The sequence below is a fragment of the Macaca fascicularis genome, chromosome 10 (genome assembly GCF_037993035.2).
Source record: "Macaca fascicularis isolate 582-1 chromosome 10, T2T-MFA8v1.1".
Lineage (NCBI taxonomy): Eukaryota > Metazoa > Chordata > Mammalia > Primates > Cercopithecidae > Macaca > Macaca fascicularis.
The window spans coordinates 119,707,489-119,726,277 of record NC_088384.1 but is presented as its reverse complement, the minus strand read 5'-3'; the positions used below and the strand labels follow the sequence as shown (position 1 = coordinate 119,726,277).

The 18,789-nt window shown below is 58.3% G+C and overlaps 1 protein-coding gene across 11 annotated transcripts in view; it reads left to right on the top strand.

Annotated features, from left to right (window-relative positions):
• GMEB2 (glucocorticoid modulatory element binding protein 2) overlaps positions 1–16,900 on the top strand; it is a 34,980-nt gene extending 18,080 nt beyond the window's left edge. For 5 of the 11 annotated variants that reach the window (XM_074005720.1, XM_015430111.4, XM_045364149.3 and 2 more), the window contains 6 exons: positions 5,043–5,146; positions 7,114–7,271; positions 10,642–10,713; positions 11,067–11,261; positions 13,099–13,221; positions 13,789–16,900. In XM_074005720.1, the coding sequence (XP_073861821.1) occupies positions 5,043–5,146; positions 7,114–7,271; positions 10,642–10,713; positions 11,067–11,261; positions 13,099–13,221; positions 13,789–14,429 (1,293 nt within the window). In that variant the 3' untranslated portion in view covers positions 14,430–16,900. Of the gene's footprint in view, positions 1–1,702; positions 2,133–5,042; positions 5,147–7,113; positions 7,272–10,641; positions 10,714–11,066; positions 11,262–13,098; positions 13,222–13,788 lie in introns of those variants that run through there. The other 6 variants (XM_074005723.1, XM_074005722.1, XM_045364150.3 and 3 more) reach the window with 3 other exon arrangements.
• The last annotated feature ends 1,889 nt before the right edge of the window (positions 16,901–18,789 follow it).

Genomic DNA, 18,789 nt, shown 5'->3' with positions numbered 1-18,789 from the left:
GGGTAACATACTGAGACCCCAGTTTCTTCTTCTTCAAAAAAAGAAAGAGAGCGTGAGCAGAAACACGACTACAGCTAGGATTGAAATTCAACACTTAGTGGATAGGTCTTTAGCAGATTAGCCATAGCTGAAGAGAGAATTATTCAGGAAGCACGAGAGTCGAACACATCTATTTGAGTTCTGGAAGGAGAAGAGAGAGACTGAGAACCTTCAGGACTGAGGAAAGAGTGGTCCGCAGTGCGAGGCCCTGACAGGCCCCAGCCTGGATGAAGACCCTGCTGCCTGCGTCTGGGGCGGCTTTTAGCTCAAAATAAACAGTGATAGTCATGGGCCATCACTCAAGTAAATAAAACCTGTGAGTCTATACCTGTCAGCATGTATTTCATGTTATTCATTTATGTTAAATAAATGCATAGAGAGAAGTAAAGCATGGGAGGAATGATGGGGTCAGAGTCATGAGCAGGTGCTCAGACTGGCTTCAGAGCATCCCTGCAAACCACGCGGCCATTACAGACGTTAAGTCATAGCTGTGGTGGGAAAGCTGGCAGGTGCCTCCTTAACCCCGCGATCCATCTTCACATCGTCAGGCTCGGGACAGACCTCCCGCTTGAGCCTCCTGATGTAGTGAGCACGAGTTCTGTGGTGTTCTTCCAACAGTTCATGGCCTGACTCTACTCATGAGAAAACAGCAGATACACACGGAGAGACAGCCTACGGAATGCCTGACCCACAAGCTCCAAAAATGTCAAGGCCAAGAAAAATACAGACAGGCTGAGAAGCTGCTGCATCTTTTTTTGTTGTTTGAGACGGAGTCGTCCTCTGTCACCCAGACTGGAATGCAGTGGCGCGATCTCGGCTCACCGCAACCTCCACTTCCTGGGTTCAAGTGATTGTCGTGCCTCAGCCTCCTGAGTAGCTGGGACTACAGGCACCCACCACCACACCCAGCTAATTTTTGTATTTTTAGTAGAGATGGGGTTTCGTCATGTTGGCCAGGCTGACCCCAAACTCCTGACCTCAGGTGACCGGCCCACCTCGGCCTCCCAAAGTGCTGGGATTACAGGCGTGAGCTGCTGTGCCCAGCCTGCTGCTGTCATAATGGGGACAAAAGCTGAAGAGCAAGGCAGCTGCATGCACCACAGTCTTGGGCTGGATCCTGCATCAGAAAAAAATGCAGGCTGGGCATGGTGACTCACGCCTGTAATCCCAGCACTCTGGGAGGCTGAGGCGGGTGAATCACCTGAGGTCAGGAGTTCGAGACCAGCCCAGCCAACGTGGTGAAACCCCATCTCTACAAAAAATACAAAAAAATTGGCCAGGCATGGTGGCACGTGCCTGTACTCCCAGCTACTCGGGAGGCCAAGGCAAGATAATCGCTTGAACCCGGGAGGCGGGGGTTGCAGAGAGCCCAAGATTGCACCACTGCACTCCAGCCTGGGCGACAGAGTGAGACTGTCTCAAAAAAAAAAAAATATATATATATATTTTGCAATAATGGCTATCACTGAGACAGTTCATAAATTTGAATATGGACAATGGATTAGAGAACAATATGTGAATGACAATTTCCTGATGTGAGTCGTTCTGTGGCTGCACAAGAGATCCTTGTTCTTAGGAAATATACGCAGGTATTGAGGGCCCAGGGCCCCGAAGTCTCTGCCTCCCCCTCAGTAGCTGCACACGCACAGGTCTAGGTGGGGGCAGACGGGAGCAGGCGGCGAGTCTGGGAATGCGCATGTGAGAGCTCCTTGGACTATGCTGGCAGTTACCCTGTGAGTTTGAAATTGTATCAGAATTAGAAGTTGGGAACACGGAAGAAGTGTACCGTAGGTGACATCATAATGAAATTCCAGAATGACAGGGACAGAGAAGATCCTCAGTCTAGCCAAGAGGAGAGACGGATCGCTCAGGAGCGAGAATCCTGCCGGCCATGAGCTGAAATCTGCACAGGAGCAGAGGTGATGGCACCAGCGCCTAACTGCAGAGAGCGACGACACCATGAGGTCGTCTTTAGAATTATGCTGGAAGAAAGACATTTTCAGAAAAAGACATGAGTTTGCCACCAGCATTCTGAATATGCATTTCAGGCAGAGACAAGAGGCCTCCAGATGGAAGTGTTGTGGTGTGAGAAGGTGTGAAGAGTCAGGGGAAAACGTGGGTAATCCGACCAGTCCTCTCTGTTCAGCATGGATAGAGACGCCCTAGGAGGACCCGAGAGATGAGAGCAGGGCCACATGGCTGTGGTCGGGAGGGTCAGGAGCGGGCCGTGGTAGCTCGGGAGGGTCAGTTGCAGGCCGTGTTAGCTCGGGAGGGTCGGGCTCGGGCCGTGTTAACTCGGGAGGGTCAGGAGCGGGCCGTGTTAGCTCGGGAGGGTCAGGAGCGGGCTGTGGTAGCTCGGGAGGGTCAGTTGCGGGCCGTGGTAGCTCGGGAGGGTCAGTTGCGGGCCGTGTTAGCTCGGGAGGGTCAGGAGCGGGCCGTGGTAGCTCGGGAGGGTCAGTTGCGGGCCGTGGTAGCTCGGGAGGGTCAGGAGCGGGCCGTGGTAGCTCGGGAGGGTCAGTTGCGGGCCGTGGTAGCTCGGGAGGGTCGGGCTCGGGCCGTGTTAACTCGGGAGGGTCAGGAGCGGGCCGTGTTAGCTCGGGAGGGTCAGTTGCGGGCCGTGGTAGCTCGGGAGGGTCAGTTGCGGGCCGTGTTAGCTCGGGAGGGTCAGTTGCGGGCCGTGGTAGCTCGGGAGGGTCAGTTGCGGGCCGTGTTAGCTCGGGAGGGTCAGTTGTGGGCCGTGTTAGCTCGGGAGGGTCAGGAGCGGGCCGTGGTAGCTCGGGAGGGTCAGGAGCGGGCCGTGTTAGCTCGGGAGGGTCAGTTGCGGGCCGTGGTAGCTCGGGAGGGTCAGTTGCGGGCCGTGGTAGCTCGGGAGGGTCAGGAGCGGGCCGTGGTAGCTCGGGAGGGTCAGGAGCGGGCCGTGGTAGCTCGGGAGGGTCAGTTGCGGGCCATGTTAACTCGGGAGGGTCGGGATCGGGCCGTGGTAGCTCTGGAGGGTCGGGAGCGGGCCGTGGTAGCTCTGGAGGGTCGGGAGCGGGCCGTGGTAGCTCGGGAGGGTCGGGAGCGGGCCGTGGTAGCTCGGGAGGGTCGGGCTCGGGCCGTGTTAACTCGGGAGGGTCGGGCTCGGGCCGTGTTAACTCGGGAGGGTCGGGCTCGGGCCGTGTTAACTCGGGAGGGTCGGGCTCGGGCCGTGTTAACTCGGGAGGGTCGGGATCGGGCCGTGGTAGCTCTGGAGGGTCGGGCTCGGGCCGTGGTAGCTCGGGAGGGTCGGGCTCGGGCCGTGGTAGCTCGGGAGGGTCGGGCTCGGGCCGTGGTAGCTCGGGAGGGTCGGGCTCGGGCCGTGTTAACTCGGGAGGGTCGGGAGCAGGCCGTGTTAACTCGGGAGGGTCGGGCTCGGGCCGTGGTAGCTCGGGAGGGTCGGGCTCGGGCCGTGTTAACTCGGGAGGGTCGGGCTCGGGCCGGTTTAACTCGGGAGGGTCGGGAGCGGGCCGTGGTAGCTCGGGAGGGTCGGGATCGGGCCGTGGTAGCTCTGGAGGGTCGGGATCGGGCCGTGGTAGCTCTGGAGGGTCGGGATCGGGCCGTGTTAACTCGGGAGGGTCGGGATCGGGCCGTGTTAACTCGGGAGGGTCGGGATCGGGCCGTGTTAACTCGGGAGGGTCGGGCTCGGGCCGTGTTAACTCGGGAGGGTCGGGCTCGGGCCGTGTTAACTCGGGAGGGTCGGGCTCGGGCCGTGTTAACTCGGGAGGGTCAGGATCGGGCTGTGGTAGCTCGGGAGGGTCAGGAGCGGGCCGTGGTAGCTCTGGGCCCTGGCAGCTCTGGTAAGCGTGACATGGTCAAGAGCTCAGGAGAGTATAGCATGTAGCTTCCTAGCTGGGAGAGGAAAACCTGGGGTGAGAAGACTTAACAAAGGTGAAAGCAAGAAAGCAAAGAGGCAGGCCTAGGAGTGTGGGGCGCGAGGCTGGCTGAGCCCAGAACTCTAGCTAGGATCAGGCCCGTTGGGGACAGTTGAGTGTCCTAGGCGTGAGCCACGTTGGGTGGAGGTGAGGACCGAAAGCAGCCTCAGTCACAGCCAGTGCAGGCTCCTGCCAGGCTCCGACGGTGGCCAGAGAGTCTTCCGGATTCCACGTGCTGGCTTCTGTCGGGTCTCCTGGATCAACTGCATGAGGGAGAGCCAGAGACTGGCTGGGCTCAGCGTTCCCATCTGTGGCATGGGGGTCATGAGGGTGGGCTCAGGGATCGGGAGCGTTGCTTCCTTCAGCAAGCTGGACCTGGGCACAGCCCGGGGGTGGAGGCGGCCTCCTGGGTCCGGCTGCTGAGACCTCGTGACTCCTCCATCCCCAGCCTGCTTGTTTTCTAAGTAAATGCAGTTTTATTTCCACTTTTTGGTTTCAATAATTGCTTGTGTAACAAGATTGAACAGGATATTTTACCTTCTCAGGTTTTCTGAGCTCCCACATGGGTGAAATTAGCAAGCAGGAGGGTTCCCCTGGCCTGGAAACGGACGTGTGTGTGCGCGCGCGTGCGTGTCAGAGTGAGAGCAGGTGCCGGCACTTGCTCCACGGGGCAAGGTGGTGTCAGGAGGGGCCTGAGGAAGGCAGCGTTCACAGCTTCACCCATGTGCTGGCATCTGTTGCCATCTGCAATGTAACATATGCAATAATGTGTATTTATAAGATGCATTACACAGAAGCAGTTTGCTTAGTCTGCCTGGAGGAAGAGAAGGCCGCACACCTACCTGGTATAGTCAACTCAGCCGTGTCTAGCCCCGGCACACAGCAGCTCGGTCCCCTCAGGGCTGGAGGAGACGGCCGCTCCCCACTGCAGCCACCATGCCTGTGGGTCATGTCCTTATTTTACCTGAATGCTCTGTAGGAGACATGCACTGCTCAGCACCATGCCATGGTGTTCTTCCTGACTTGTGCCGCTGACTCAGGGTCGGGTAGGAGGTGGGACAGCCTATGTGGCGTCCCGGCCAAGCTTGACCCACGTGGCTGTGTCCCCCACAGTACGACGAGCATGTGATCAGCCCGAAGGAATTTGTACACCTGGCCGGGAAGTCTACGCTCAAGGACTGGAAGAGAGCCATCCGCATGAACGGCATCATGCTCAGGTGGGCGCTGGCACCAGGGTCAGCCTCCCTCGTGGAAGGGGCCCTGGCAACTCTTGCTTTCTTATGGGGTTTTGAGATTTTGAAGATGAGGCGTGTTTTAGATGTGGTAAGTGCTGACAACCTCCCGGGTGACTGCACCTGCTCACACCCGAAACACTAACCCATCTCCCACACCCCTGCCAACAGGGACACTATCAGACTTTTAGAATTGTTTTGTCAGTTATTTTAATATCCACCAATTCTTTACCTGAAGGCACTTGTGGCTATTTCACTGTTGTAAAATAGAGGGTTGGCCGGGCATGGTGGCTCACACCTGTAATCCCAACACTTTAGGAGGCTGAGGCAGGAGGATCACTTGATGCCAGGAGTTTGAGACCAGCCTGGGCAAAATAATGAGACCTCATCTCTACTAAAAATAAAAAAAATTATCTCGATTTGGTGGCATATGCCTGTGGTCCCAGCTACTCAAGAGGCTAAGGTAGAAGGATCACTTCAGCCTGGAAATCTGGGCTGCAGTGAGCTGTGATTGTGCCATTGCAATCCAGCTTGGGTTACAGAGTGAGACTGTCTCAAAAAGAAAAAACAAGAATAAAAGGGAAAAGAAAAGGGTCTGTTTCAGTTATGCATTCTGAAAATAAAAACAAGGTATAATCTGGTATTTGTGCATCAGATTTTGGCCTTTTATGTTATTCTTTATTTCTGTCCTTTCTATCACTTTTTTTTTTGAGACGGAGTCTTGCTCTGTTGCCCAGGCTGGAGTGCAGTGGCATGATCTTGGCTCACTGCAAACTCTGCTTCCTGGGTTCAGGCGATTCTCTTCCTCAGCCTCCCCAGTAGCTGGGTTTACAGGTGCCTGCCACCACGCCCAGCTAATTTTTGTATTTTTAGTAGAGACGGGATTTCGCCATATTTGCCAGGCTGGTCTCGAACACCTGACCTCAGGAGATCCACCTGCCTCAGCCTCCCACAGTGCTGGGATTGCAGGCATGAGCCGCCACGCCCAGCCTCCACTTTATCTGTGAATCACAAGCCGCAGTCTCGGTCTTTGTGGGCCTGGCCTCTGCCTTGCTTCCCAAGGAGGGCCCCTGCTTTGTGCTGGAGTCAGAGTTTGAGGCCTCACGAGTGACTGGCCCTGGGTCCTTCCCCATGGCTCAGGTCCTGTCCAGCTGAGCTGGCCTCTGATTTTTCTGGAACGTGGCTGGTGGCACAGCTGTGGGGACCACCGGCCAGGTAGGCAGGTCCTGAGCTGACCACAGAAGCATCAGCCTGTGTGTGCCTGAGGTCAGCGCTGCCCAAAGATTGAATGTGGCCGGAGCCTCTGACCCTTGTTTCATGGGTCGAGGCAGGCTCACTGGGACACACAGGACTGAGACCCTGGACCTCCGGAGAGGTGGAAGAGAGGGCCCTGGGAGGGCGGGTCTTGGCAGTTTGGGCCATGGGAAGCCTTCCTGGTAAAGATGAGGTGAGCGGCAGCCATGGCTGTTGGTGCTCTCCTGCGCCCTCATCACTCTCCCTTGCTGTCTTTGTGCCTTTAGAAGGAGGAAGGCTTCTCCTGGAAGTGGTTTCCCACCTTCCTCTGCTTCCGAATGAGTCATGCATGATGCAGGGGGGCCAGGCCAACCTTTGTTAGCTATGGGTCACTCCCTTAGGACTTGGGTAGTGGAACGTCCCAGAAAGGCCCAGCCCCACAGATTCTGATGGGCACCTCCAGGATACCCGCTGGCCAGCGCGCGCCTCCTTCCTGGGGACAGTGCCGTGGTGTGGGGCTGGGCCGGCTGCTTCCTCAGCAGCAGGGTCCTGCACGCTGAGCTTGCGCTGAGGGAAGCGGAGCCCACCCTCCTCTGTGGAGCTGCCAGCGCCTCGGCCAGGACTGGCCCACACAGGTGGATGGCCCAGGTCAGGGAGGGCGGGCAGGTGCCTTCGGCTCTGGGGCTGACCTGGACGCTCCGTGCCACCCCCTGCCATAGGAAGATCATGGACTCCGGGGAGCTGGACTTCTACCAGCACGACAAGGTCTGCTCCAACACCTGCCGCAGCACGAAGATCGACCTCTCAGGAGCCCGCGTGTCCCTGAGCAGTCCCACGTCGGCCGAGTACATTCCCCTCACGCCCGCCGCAGCCGACGGTAGGTGCACGGGCTGCTCCTCCTGACCCCACCCTGGCCATGGCCACAGAGGGTGACGTGCCCCTGGGTGGCCTCCCTGGCCCCGGGCGTTGGCTCAGGCCAGGGCTGCTGGTCTCCTGCCTGCAGCCCTGAGTGTCTGGGATCAGCCTCCTCCTTCCTCACAGAGGAGAGCTGGCAGAATTGCTGCTTTCATTGACAAGGAAGATGGAAGCACTTTTCTTTCTAAGCCATTTTCATTGTAATATAATAACTCACACGCAAGGAAGGGTATAGCGAGTAACAGAGAGTGCCTGGGCGCCCACCGGCCCCCTCCCTCCCACCCCCATGGCCCAGCCCCAAATCTGGATCTGCTTTCCTCCTGACCTGGCGGTTTATGGAGCTGCACGCCTGCTCCCCGGCCTTCCGTGCTGGGTGCTTTGCTGCAGGTATTCCCGCCACTTGGTTTTTTGGATGACGGTTTAGGTAATCTTCCATGTTGTCTGTAGCTGTAAATTGTGGAAAGGTTATTCCCTTTCTTTCCAGCTTTACGAATAGAGAAATTTTTCTTAAAACTAAAGTTAGGCCAGGCGCGGTGGCTCACGCCTGTAATCCCAGCACTTTGGGAGGCTGAGGCAGGCGGATTGCTTGAGGCCAGGAGTTCGAGATCAGCCTGGCCAACGGGGTGAAACGCAGTCTCTATTAAAAGTACAAAAGTTAGCTGGGTGCGGTGACACGTGCCTGTAGTCTCAGCTACTTGGGAGGCTGAGGCAGGAGAATCGTTTGAACCCAGGAGGCGGAGGTTGCAGTGAGCCGAGATCGCACCACTGCCCTCCAGCCTGGGCAGTAGCGAGGCCTCACCCTTCTCCTGGGCCCCCTTCCACGTCCTGCCGGGGCAGCCTGGCAGGTTCAGTGCTGAGTCCTGAGAAGCCCAGGACACTTGGGCTGCTGTGGTCGGAGGGGCCGGGTAGAGCCCAGCCTCCTGTCTGTCCTCCCCGGGGCCTCCACCATGTTAGTGTTGGCCCTGCCTGACCGCCTGCTAGGAAAGGGACTGGGCCTTCCACGCCCTGTAGTCAGTGCCGCACAGCTAGGCTGAGGCTCAGCTCTTCTGAAGATGATTTGGGTTCTTTAACCTGAAGTCTCTGAGAACCATTGACTTGGCCACTGTGCAGTTAGTAAAAGGTGGTGTATCAGCCCAAACTAGGAGAGACACTCACTCACACCCCAAATAATTCCAGAGTTAGTAAAAGGTGGTGTATCAGCCCAAACTAGGAGAGACACTCATTCATGCCCCAAATAATTCCGGATGTATAATATGAGTAATATTCACCACTGCCATGTCTTTGATGAATGTGAAAAGGCCAGCATTACCAAAACGCTAAACTGCTTCCAGGTTTGTTTTTGTTTTTGTTTTTTGAGACGGAGTCTCACTCTGTTGCCCCAGCTGGAGTGCAGTGGCGCAATCTCGGCTCACTGCAACCTCCACCTTTCGGGTTCTAGCGATTCTCCTGCCTCAGCCTCCCAAGTGACTGGGATTACAGGCGCCGCCGCCACGCGCAGCTAACTTTTTGTATTTTAGTAGAGACAGGGTTTCGCTGTGTTGCCCAGGCTGTTCTCGATCTCCTGACCTCGTGATCCACCTGCCTCAGCCTCCCAAAGTGCTGGAATTTTTTTTTTTTTTTTTTTTTTTTTGAGACGGAGTCTCGCTCCGTCACCCGGGCTGGAGTGCAGTGGCCGGATCTCAGCTCACTGCAAGCTCTGCCTCCCGGGTTTGTGCCATTCTCCTACCTCAGCCTCCCGAGTAGCTGGGACTACAGGTGCCCGCCACCTCGCCCAGCTAGTTTTTTTTGTATTTTTTAGTAGAGACGGGGTTTCACCGTGTTAGCCAGGATGGTCTCGATCTCTTGACCTTGTGATCCGCCTGTCTCGGCCTCCCAAAGTGCTGGGATTACAGGCTTGAGCCACCGCGCCCGGCCCCGGGTTTGTTTTTTTTTGTTTGTTTTTTTTGTTTGTTTGTTTTTTTTTTGACGCGGAGTCTTGCTCTGTGCCCCAGGCTGGAGTGCAGTGGCGCGATCTCGGCTCACTGCAAGCTCCGCTCCCCCGGGTTCACGCCATTCTCCTGCCTCAGCCTCCCGAGTAGCTGGGACTACAGGCGCCCGCCACCTCGCCCGGCTAATTTTCTTGTATTTTTAGTAGAGACGGGGTTTCACCGTGTTAGCCAGGATGGTCTCGATCTCCTGACCTCATGATCCGCCCGTCTCGGCCTCCCAAAGTGCTGGGATTACAGGCTTGAGCCACCGCGCCCGGCCGGGTTTGTTTTTTAAGCCAGATCTGCGTATAAAGTCTCCATCAGCAACACCCAAAATGGCCAAATATGAACGACACGGCCAGTCGTGTTCTGTAGTCACTAGAGAGGGACCCACGGGAAGAACCAGGACAGTTTCTGTCTCTCAAAGCCATACTTGTTCTGGTGTAGAAAAATGGAAACATGATAGATACTGAGATTTATGATGACTTCAATGAAGCATCACTTGAAGAGGTGAGGTGAGGGCAAGCCCCACGGGCGACAGATGGAGCCGCAGAGCAGGATTCCAGACTCTCGTCAGTGGGAAAACAAGTCAAGCAGAAGGATCACCTGGTCTCCTGACGGTCAAGTCAAAAGTGCTTCTTGAGTAAAATCGTAAATGGACAAGCAGAGAAAATGTTGAGGATTTGCTGAAACTGGGTGACAGGTTTAAGGGATTTGTTTTTGTGTTCTTTCTCCTTTGTATGTTTGACAACGTCTGTGATTAAAAATAGCTGTAAGATACAAGTCAGGAAAACATTTTGGCTGTACTAGTGTGTATCCTGTGTTTGTCAGTTTTGTGAAAACAGATGGAGTGGTTCAGAAGGTGGTGTGAGGAGGGCGGACAGTGTGTGGGGTGTGTGGGTGTGGGTGTGTGGGTGTGTGGGTGTGGTGTGTAGGGGTGTGGGGTGTGTGAGGTGTGTGGGGCATGTGGCGTGTGTGGGGTTGGGACTGGTGTGGGGAGGGCGGACAGTGTGGGCTGGGACTGTGGTGTGAGGAGGGCAGACTGTGGGGTGTGTGGGGGTGTGGGTGTGTGGGGTGTGTGGGTGTGTGAGGTGTGTGGGGGTGTGTATGTGGGTGTGTGAGGTGTGTGGGGGTGTGGGGTGTGTGGGTGTGTGAGGTGTGTGGGAGTGTGGGGTGTGTGGGTGTGTGGGTGAGGTGTGTGGGGGTGTGGGGTGTGTGGGTGTGTGAGGTGTGTGGGGGTGTGGGGTGTGTGGGTGTGGGTGTGTGGGGCGTGTGGGGTTGGGACTGGTGTGAGGAGGGCGGACAGTGTGTGGGCTGGGACTATGGTGCTCTCAGCTCTCACCCGAGGTTTCCTTTTGGCTACAGTGAATGGATCTCCTGCGACCATCACCATAGAGACATGTGAGGACCCTGGGGACTGGACCGCGGCCATCGGAGGTACGAGGTTCCTCCTTCTGGGCTGCTCACAAGCTCTGGCGGGGTGGTGGGGTCTCTGCCCGCCTCAGGCCACACAGGGGCTCCAGGAATCCAGGTGGGACCAGTGGGGTCTTTGTGGAGAAAGGTCTGGCTCCAGCAGCGTTATCTTGGGTGCTCTGAGGCTGAGCTCTGTGGCTGACCTGCTAGATTTCAGCACTGTGGATGTGTCTGGGCAGTGCAAGCCCAGCTCAGTGCCAGGCGCTGCCGGCTCTGGCATGGTGTCCTCGTGGCTGTGGTGGTGTCCTCGTGGCTGTGGTGGCTGCCCCGTGTAGCAGCGCTTTCCCTGCCCACTGAACCCACTCTTTCCCTCACAGATGACACATTTACCTTCTGGCGGGGGCTGAAGGACGCCGGCCTGCTGGACGAGGTCATCCAGGAGTTCCACCAGGAGCTGATGGAGACCATGAGAGGCCTGCAGCAGCGGGTCCAGGACCCTCCCCTGCAGCTTCGAGGTGAGGAGCTGCATCTTCCCTCTTGCCGGCTCCTCAGCCCAGGAGTGTCTGCAGGAGGTGAGGCCACTGGCCCTCCTGCCCCAGGCCCTTCTTTGCTGCTGGGTTGGAGGCTGAATCTAGGCTTGGGACCCTCGCTGTGCTGAGGCTGAACCTGGTGGGAGGATCGCCTTGGTGCATCTCAGTCTTCTCCCTCTGAACCGGACTCCTGGCTGGCCGGGTTCCTGAGGAGCAGCCCCAGAGTGGTGTCCGGCTGTCTAGGAAGGGCTCGGGTTCCCACCGAGTGTCTGCGTTACCGTTGGTTGTCCGGCTCTCTGGGAAGGGTCTGGGTTCCCACCGAGTGTCCGTGTTACTGTTGTTCCGGCTGTCTAGGAAGGGCCCGGGTTCCCACCGAGTGTCCGTGTTACCGTTGTTGTTCCGGGTGTTTAGGAAGGGCCCGGGTTCCCACCGAGTGTCCGTGTTACCGTTGTTGTTCCGGCTGTCTAGGAAGGGCCCGGGTTCCCACCGAGTGTCCGCGTTGCCTGTGGTGTTCTGGCTGTCTAGGAAGGGCCCGGGTTCCGACCGAGTGTCCGCGTTGCTGTTGTTGTTCCGGCTGTCTAGGAAGGGCCCGGGTTCCCACCGAGTGTCCGCGTTACCGTTGTTGTTCCGGCTGTCTAGGAAGGGCCCGGGTTCCCACCGAGTGTCCGCGTTACCGTTGTTGTTCCGGCTGTCTAGGAAGGGCCCGGGTTCCCACCGCGTGTCCGCGTTACCGTTGTTGTTCCGGCTGTCTAGGAAGGGCCCGGGTTCCCACCGAGTGTCCGTGTTACCGTTGTTGTTCCGGCTGTCTAGGAAGGGCCCGGGTTCCCACCGAGTGTCCGTGTTACCGTTGTTGTTCCGGGTGTCTAGGAAGGGCCCGGGTTCCCACCGAGTGTCCGTGTTACCGTTGTTGTTCCGGCTGTCTAGGAAGGGCCCGGGTTCCCACCGAGTGTCCGCGTTGCCTGTGGTGTTCTGGCTGTCTAGGAAGGGCCCGGGTTCCGACCGAGTGTCCGCGTTGCCGTTGTTGTTCCGGCTGTCTAGGAAGGGCCCGGGTTCCCACCGAGTGTCCGCGTTGCCTGTGGTGTTCCGGCTGTCTAGGAAGGGCCCGGGTTCCCACCGAGTGTCCGCGTTACCGTTGTTGTTCCGGCTGTCTAGGAAGGGCCCGGGTTCCCACCGAGTGTCCGCGTTACCGTTGTTGTTCCGGCTGTCTAGGAAGGGCCCGGGTTCCCACCGCGTGTCCGCGTTACCGTTGTTGTTCCGGCTGTCTAGGAAGGGCCCGGGTTCCCACCGCGTGTCCGCGTTACCGTTGTTGTTCCGGCTGTCTAGGAAGGGCCCGGGTTCCCACCGAGTGTCCGCGTTACCGTTGTTGTTCCGGCTGTCTAGGAAGGGCCCGGGTTCCCACCGAGTGTCCGCGTTACCGTTGTTGTTCCGGCTGTCTAGGAAGGGCCCGGGTTCCCACCGAGTGTCCGCGTTACCGTTGTTGTTCCGGCTGTCTAGGAAGGGCCCGGGTTCCCACCGAGTGTCCGCGTTACCGTTGTTGTTCCGGCTGTCTAGGAAGGGCCCGGGTTCCCACCGAGTGTCCGCGTTACCGTTGTTGTTCCGGCTGTCTAGGAAGGGCCCGGGTTCCCACCGAGTGTCCGCGTTGCCTGTGTTGTTCCGGCTGTCTAGGAAGGGTCCGGGTTCCCACCGAGTGTCCGCGTTGCCTGTGTTGTTCCGGCTGTCTAGGAAGGGCCCGGGTTCCCACCGAGTGTCCGCGTTGCCTGTGGTGTTCCGGCTGTCTAGGAAGGGCCCGGGTTCCCACCGAGTGTCCGCGTTGCCGTTGTTGTTCCGGCTGTCTAGGAAGGGCCCGGGTTCCCACCGAGTGTCCGCGTTGCCCTTTCAGATGCTGTGCTCCTCAACAACATTGTGCAGAACTTCGGCATGCTAGACCTGGTGAAGAAGGTGCTGGCCAGCCACAAGTGCCAGATGGACCGCTCGCGGGAGCAGTATGCCCGGGACCTGGCAGGTACGCCGAGACCGCCCCGGCCCCCGGGCGGCAGGCTGAGGACCTGGGAGCCCACGGGTTCACCCCCTGGCTGTGCGTCCACATGCATTCCCTGGAGTCATAGCCACCACGGGGAGCTTCTGAGGAGGGTCTGAGACAGGCCCTGGGTCAGTGTGGGAGGGTCTGAGACAGGCCCTGCTCAGTGCGGGAGGGTTTGAGACAGGCCCTGGGTCAGTGTGGGAGGGTCTGAGACAGTATTGCCACACTTGCACACAGGCCCTGGGTCAGTGCAGGGGGTTCTGAGACAGTCCCTGGGTCAGCGCGGGAGGGTCTGAGACGGCATTGCCACATTTGCACACGGGCCCCGGGTCAGTGCAGACCCTGGGTCAGCACAGGCTTGTATCTACCCCAAGGGCCATCTTGGGCCCCGTCTCCCACAGACCTCACCTTTGGTGAGTGGCCACGTGGTCATCTGGGTTTGTGGCATCAAGTGAGCAGACCTGGGTTGCCACTGACCCAGGAGCCACCCAGATGGTGTGGCGTGTCTGCCCCCGTCCCCCGTGTGATGCCGTCTGCCCCTCCCGGCAGCCCTGGAGCAGCAGTGTGATGAGCATCGCCGCCGAGCCAAGGAGCTGAAGCACAAGTCCCAGCACCTCAGCAACGTGCTCATGACGCTGACTCCGGTCTCCCTGCCACCGCCTGTGAAGCGGCCCCGGCTTGCACGTGCCACATCAGGACCGGCCGCCATGGCCTCGCAGGTGCTCACCCAGTCTGCCCAGCTGGCGCTCGGCCCGGGCGTGCCCGTCCCCCAGCTGACCAGCGTGCCCCTTGGTAAAGTGGTGTCCACCCTGCCCTCCACCATCCTGGGCAAGGGTTCCCTTCAGGCACCCCCTGCCAGCTCCCCAGCCTCCCCGCTGCTTGGGGGCTACACAGTCTTGGCCTCCTCCGGCTCCACCTACCCCAGCACAGTGGAGATCCACCCGGATGCATCCAGCCTCACGGTCCTGAGCACGGCCGCCGTGCAGGACGGTAGCACGGTGTTCAAGGTGGTCAGCCCGCTGCAGCTGCTCACCTTGCCTGGCCTGGGCCCCACCCTGCAGAACGTGGCCCAGGCCTCGCCTGGCGCCAGCACAATTGTGACAGTGCCCACAGGGGCTGCCCCCGGGCCCGAGGAGCACACGGCCACCATTGAGGTGGCTGCCGTGGCAGAGGACCACGAGCGGAAGTAGCCGACGGGAGGGCGAGGCCCCTGGGACGGACGGGGCTGGCTGCCTCTCAGCTGCGGCAGCAGGAAACGGGCAGAGGCCGCAGGGCTGGCTCGGGCAGGTGCGTCACGTGGGCTGCAGAACCAAAGAGAGGAATCGCCAAAACAAATCACGAGAAGAGAGAAGGGGACAGAACAGCGAGAGCAACCTGGAAATCGGTCTTCAGGTCCCACGTTTCCCCCCCTTTTTTCTTGGGAAATATATTTTTCCATCTGTTGCTTATTAATACTGTTTACACATTGGGCCTTGATCAGGAGCCAGGTGGGCGGGGGCGGGGGGGAGCCTGGGTGCAGCTGAGGCAGAGGAAGCAGAGCCAGGGTGCCGAGCACGACCCTGCAGGTGCCGGACGCGGTGCAGCGGGTGGCGAGGTCCCGGTGTCTGCACCCAGCCAGGTCCCTGGGGATGCTACTAACACATGACTTGGGAGCTGAGCCCAAGTGTGAACCCTATGGATCCTATGGATTTGGTTTCTTCCCACAGTTTTCTGTAGGTTTAGTGTGGCTGGCACCCCGTTCTCCTCCTGTGTGGGAACGTGCACCCGGAGCTTGGGGTGCAGATCCCGGTGGGTGCCCTCCTCCCCCACCCCCAGCCGGTGCTCAGGTGGCCCAGGGGCCGCACAGATGAGGCGTGGTCCAGGCATTGTTGCACATGTACTGAGGGTGTTTTTAAGTGAATTGCTTAGTAGGCTTCTAGGAAGAGTCGGATTTATAGCATTTTCAACCAAAATAATGCTGAGTGCCTAGGCTTCCCAAGTTAGCTCTGGGGGTGGCCCCTGAGCCCCTGTGAGTGCACCTGACCGGGTGCGGAGGTCCTGGGCAGCCTCTGCCTGAGCTGGCCCCTCGCAGGGATCTGAGATCCGTGAGGTGTGTCCCGAGGGCTTCAGTCCTGGGGCAGGGGCATAAACAGAACCAGTTGCTATGGAGGTGGAGGATTCACGTGGGGGCCCTTCGGCTTGGTCTGCTTGGCCACAGAACAGCCCCCGGCCCCCATGCAGCCCCTGGGCTGGCCCTCGGTGGTCTCTGTCCAAGGGAGAGCCTCTGGGTGTTTAGGAGGCTGCCCGGGTGGGCTGGTCAGGGCAGCTGCCAAAGGTGGAGCCCAGAGCCTGTCTGGAAGGGCTGTCCATGACTGTCCCCAGACCTGGCCTTGGACTCAAGGAAGACCAGGCTGAGGCCCCTCCAGGCCAGGGCCCTGGGGCAGACATCTCAGGGAGCAGCCAGCCCAGGGCTCCTGCCGTCTCCAGCAGGGTATGTCCCAGGAGGACCCTGAGGGCCAGAGGCCCCTGGATGCTCCTCCTGATTCTGTCGGCAGCTGAAGGCCCGTCTGAGGCCCCGCAATGCGAGGGTCCCGTGTCCCACTTCACTGCTCCGAAGGAAACTGGCTGGCTGTCCGTCCAGCGAGCGGCCCAGACCCCACCTCTGTGCCGTTGTCACCAGGGCCCTGTCCTGGCTGCCTCCACCCATGTCAAGCTACTGAGGCTGTGTCTTGTTTGTTTTCTCTGTTACGTTTTTGTTTGCTGTTTGCTGTTGTCACAGTCAGCTGGTTTCGGCGTGATGTTGACCTTTTGATGTACATACTCCGTTTTAAACTCATTTCCACTCCAGTTGAGTTCTGCAGCGTGCAGCGGTATGACCTTACGGGGTTCAGGAGGGCCCCGTAGCCCCCACCCCACCAGCTCAGAACCTGTCGCTAATACAGCTGCCTGTGACCCTGGGACCCGCAACCTTCCAGCTGCTTCCCTTTGTCAAAGTCATGAGTGGGTCTGCCTTGGCAGCCCTCGCTGAACAGAACTTCCATTGGTTTGTGGGTTCATTTCCTTTCTTTTTAAGAACAAGGTTGGGACCTTTTCTGCTCCTGCCCTTCAGCTATTGAGGCATTGGGAGAGGAAGTTAATTTCAGAGCCATACAAAAATAAGCCACAACCAGCTTCAGAATTAATTCCCAATCCCCCATTCCAGCAGGGCTGGGAGCCCATTCCCAGTGCTTCCCAAGGCCCTCGGGGACGTCTGCCGCCAACCCAGCTGCTTCTGGCAGGGGTTCCAAGCCCCAGCATGGGGAAGGGCCCTGGAGAAGCCCCCATCCGCACGGGAACCACACTGCAGTGGGCTGGGCAGGTCGTCAGCACTGCCCCCGGCTCCTCCAGGTCCTGCTGGCTCCTCCGGGGCAGGGTTCCCTGGACCTCCCAGTTCTGCACTTGGGGCCAGCCAGTCCTCAGAGAGGAAGACCTTCTCAACCACATACAGAACACAGGTTTTCATGGCTGCCTTTGGTTTGGTTTTCTGAGAAGATAGGATTGGACTGGATTTTGCAGAGGGCGAGAACTTCTCTGTGCCTGCTCAGAGGCGCCCTGGGGAAGGGCCGTGTTTGAGTTTTGCTTTGTATGTTGTTTTGCAAGTATCTGCCTGGTACTTTGATTTAAAATAAAAACAATTTTCATAGTTTGAGTGTCTATCTCTTGGAATGAAGTGTGGAGAGAAATCAAGTCTATAAACATGCCCAATGCAAACAGCGCCGGCTGCCACCCCCGCCCCGGGCCACTCGCACCCACATGCTTAGTCCTTCCAAGTAGCCTGGGGGCTTCAGGACCCTTCCAGGGTGTCCCGAGGTCAAAGCTGATTTCATCACAGCAGGTGCTCTGTGCCCTTCTCCGCCTCTCCCCAGCACCCGTCGGAGTTGTCAACAGGCCTGTTGGGAGGATCATGGCTGTTTTAGTCATTAGTGCTACTGCAACCAAATACCACAGGCTTGGGGGGCTTGCAAGCAACAGAGATTCATTTCTGCAGTTCTGCACGCTGGCAAGTCCGAGATCAAGAGCATCAGCCAATTTGGTGCCTGGTGAGGGTTTTGAGGGTGTCCTGCAAGTCGCTGGAGGACGATAGTAAGAACAGCCTTGGCGTCGGAGGCACCACACCCACGGGCAAGGAGAGGTCACAGCGGCACAGGGGCCTGCAACCACCAGTCAGGAGCTCAACAGACTCACCCCCAGGGGAGCACTTGCTCCCCTCTCCCAGGGCTCAGTCCCAGAGCCGCCTTGTCACCGATGCTGTTCCCCTCCCTGCTGCCATTGTCCACCCAGGGCCATAGGAACCTGCACACCAGCCACAGGCCGGCCTCCCAGACTCACGGCCAAGCAAGAGGCAGACACAGAAGTCCACACTGTGTGGTTCCACTTAGGAAAGTTGGACGCTTCCCTCAAGGCAGAATGGCGTCGAAAGCCGGGTCACTGGATGCCATCTGGGGTGGTGGCTGGAGGGGCACAGGGCGCTGGTTGCAAGAGTCCACTCTGAAACCTTCCCCTCTGCCATGGCTGCTCTCCCACGCCTGTGCCCTGCTGCAGCCCAGAGCTGACAAATGCACAGGCATGTCCTTCCAGCAGACATTGGCACGGGACCACCCTCCCCACAGGCCATCTGCCAGCTCCTCAGATTCCATGCGTACGAGACAGAGCTCCTGCTCCATATTCCCTCCCATACTCAGTCCCCATCACACCCCATGGGGGAGGGGAGCACCAACACCTGCCCACTGGCTCAGCCCACCTTCCTGCAACCTCACATCCACAATGCATTCCCTTCTTGTGAGGCCAGGCCCCCTCCATCTCTCTCGGGTCGATAGAACTACCTGACTCCCACCTCTGGCCCTTCCTACCCTCCTGCTACCCATTCTCTACGCTGTGACCCTTCCCGTTTGCTCACACGGCCCAATCACCCCCATCATCCCCTCTGGCCCTGAAGGGAGCTATACCCCTCAGTATCCCACCATGATACCTCCTGCTCCTGATACTTCATGGGGTTTCAGAGGCCACAAGATGCAGACCTACAAGGGGTCATGTCTTGTACCCACTGAGTGTCCCTGGTGGCCGACTGCAGCACTGGCCACTCCTCAGCTGAGGACGCAGGAGTGGGGAATGGGCTGTGGCCTGTCCAGCCCTGTCCAGCCCAGGGCACTCCAGAGGGCAGAGTCCCCGCAGAGGGTGGAGTGCTTTGTGACATGCCACTGTGTGGATGGGCCACAGTGCACCGTTCAGCTGCTGAGGGACGTCTTGGCTGATTCCCAAGTTTTGGCAATTTTGAGTAAAGCTGCTGTTAAAAACCCTCATGCAAGTTTTTGTGTGGACATAAGCGTTTAACTGGTTTGGGTAAATACCAAGGGGCGAAACTTCTAGATTGTGTGGTAAGAATGTATTTAGTTTTGTAAGAACTGCTAGGTTGTGTGGTAAGAATGCATTTAGTTTTGTAAGAACTGCTAGTTGTGTGGTAAGAATGTATTTAGTTTTGTAAGAACTGCTAGGTTGTGTGGTAAGAATGTATTTAGTTTTGTAAGAACTGCT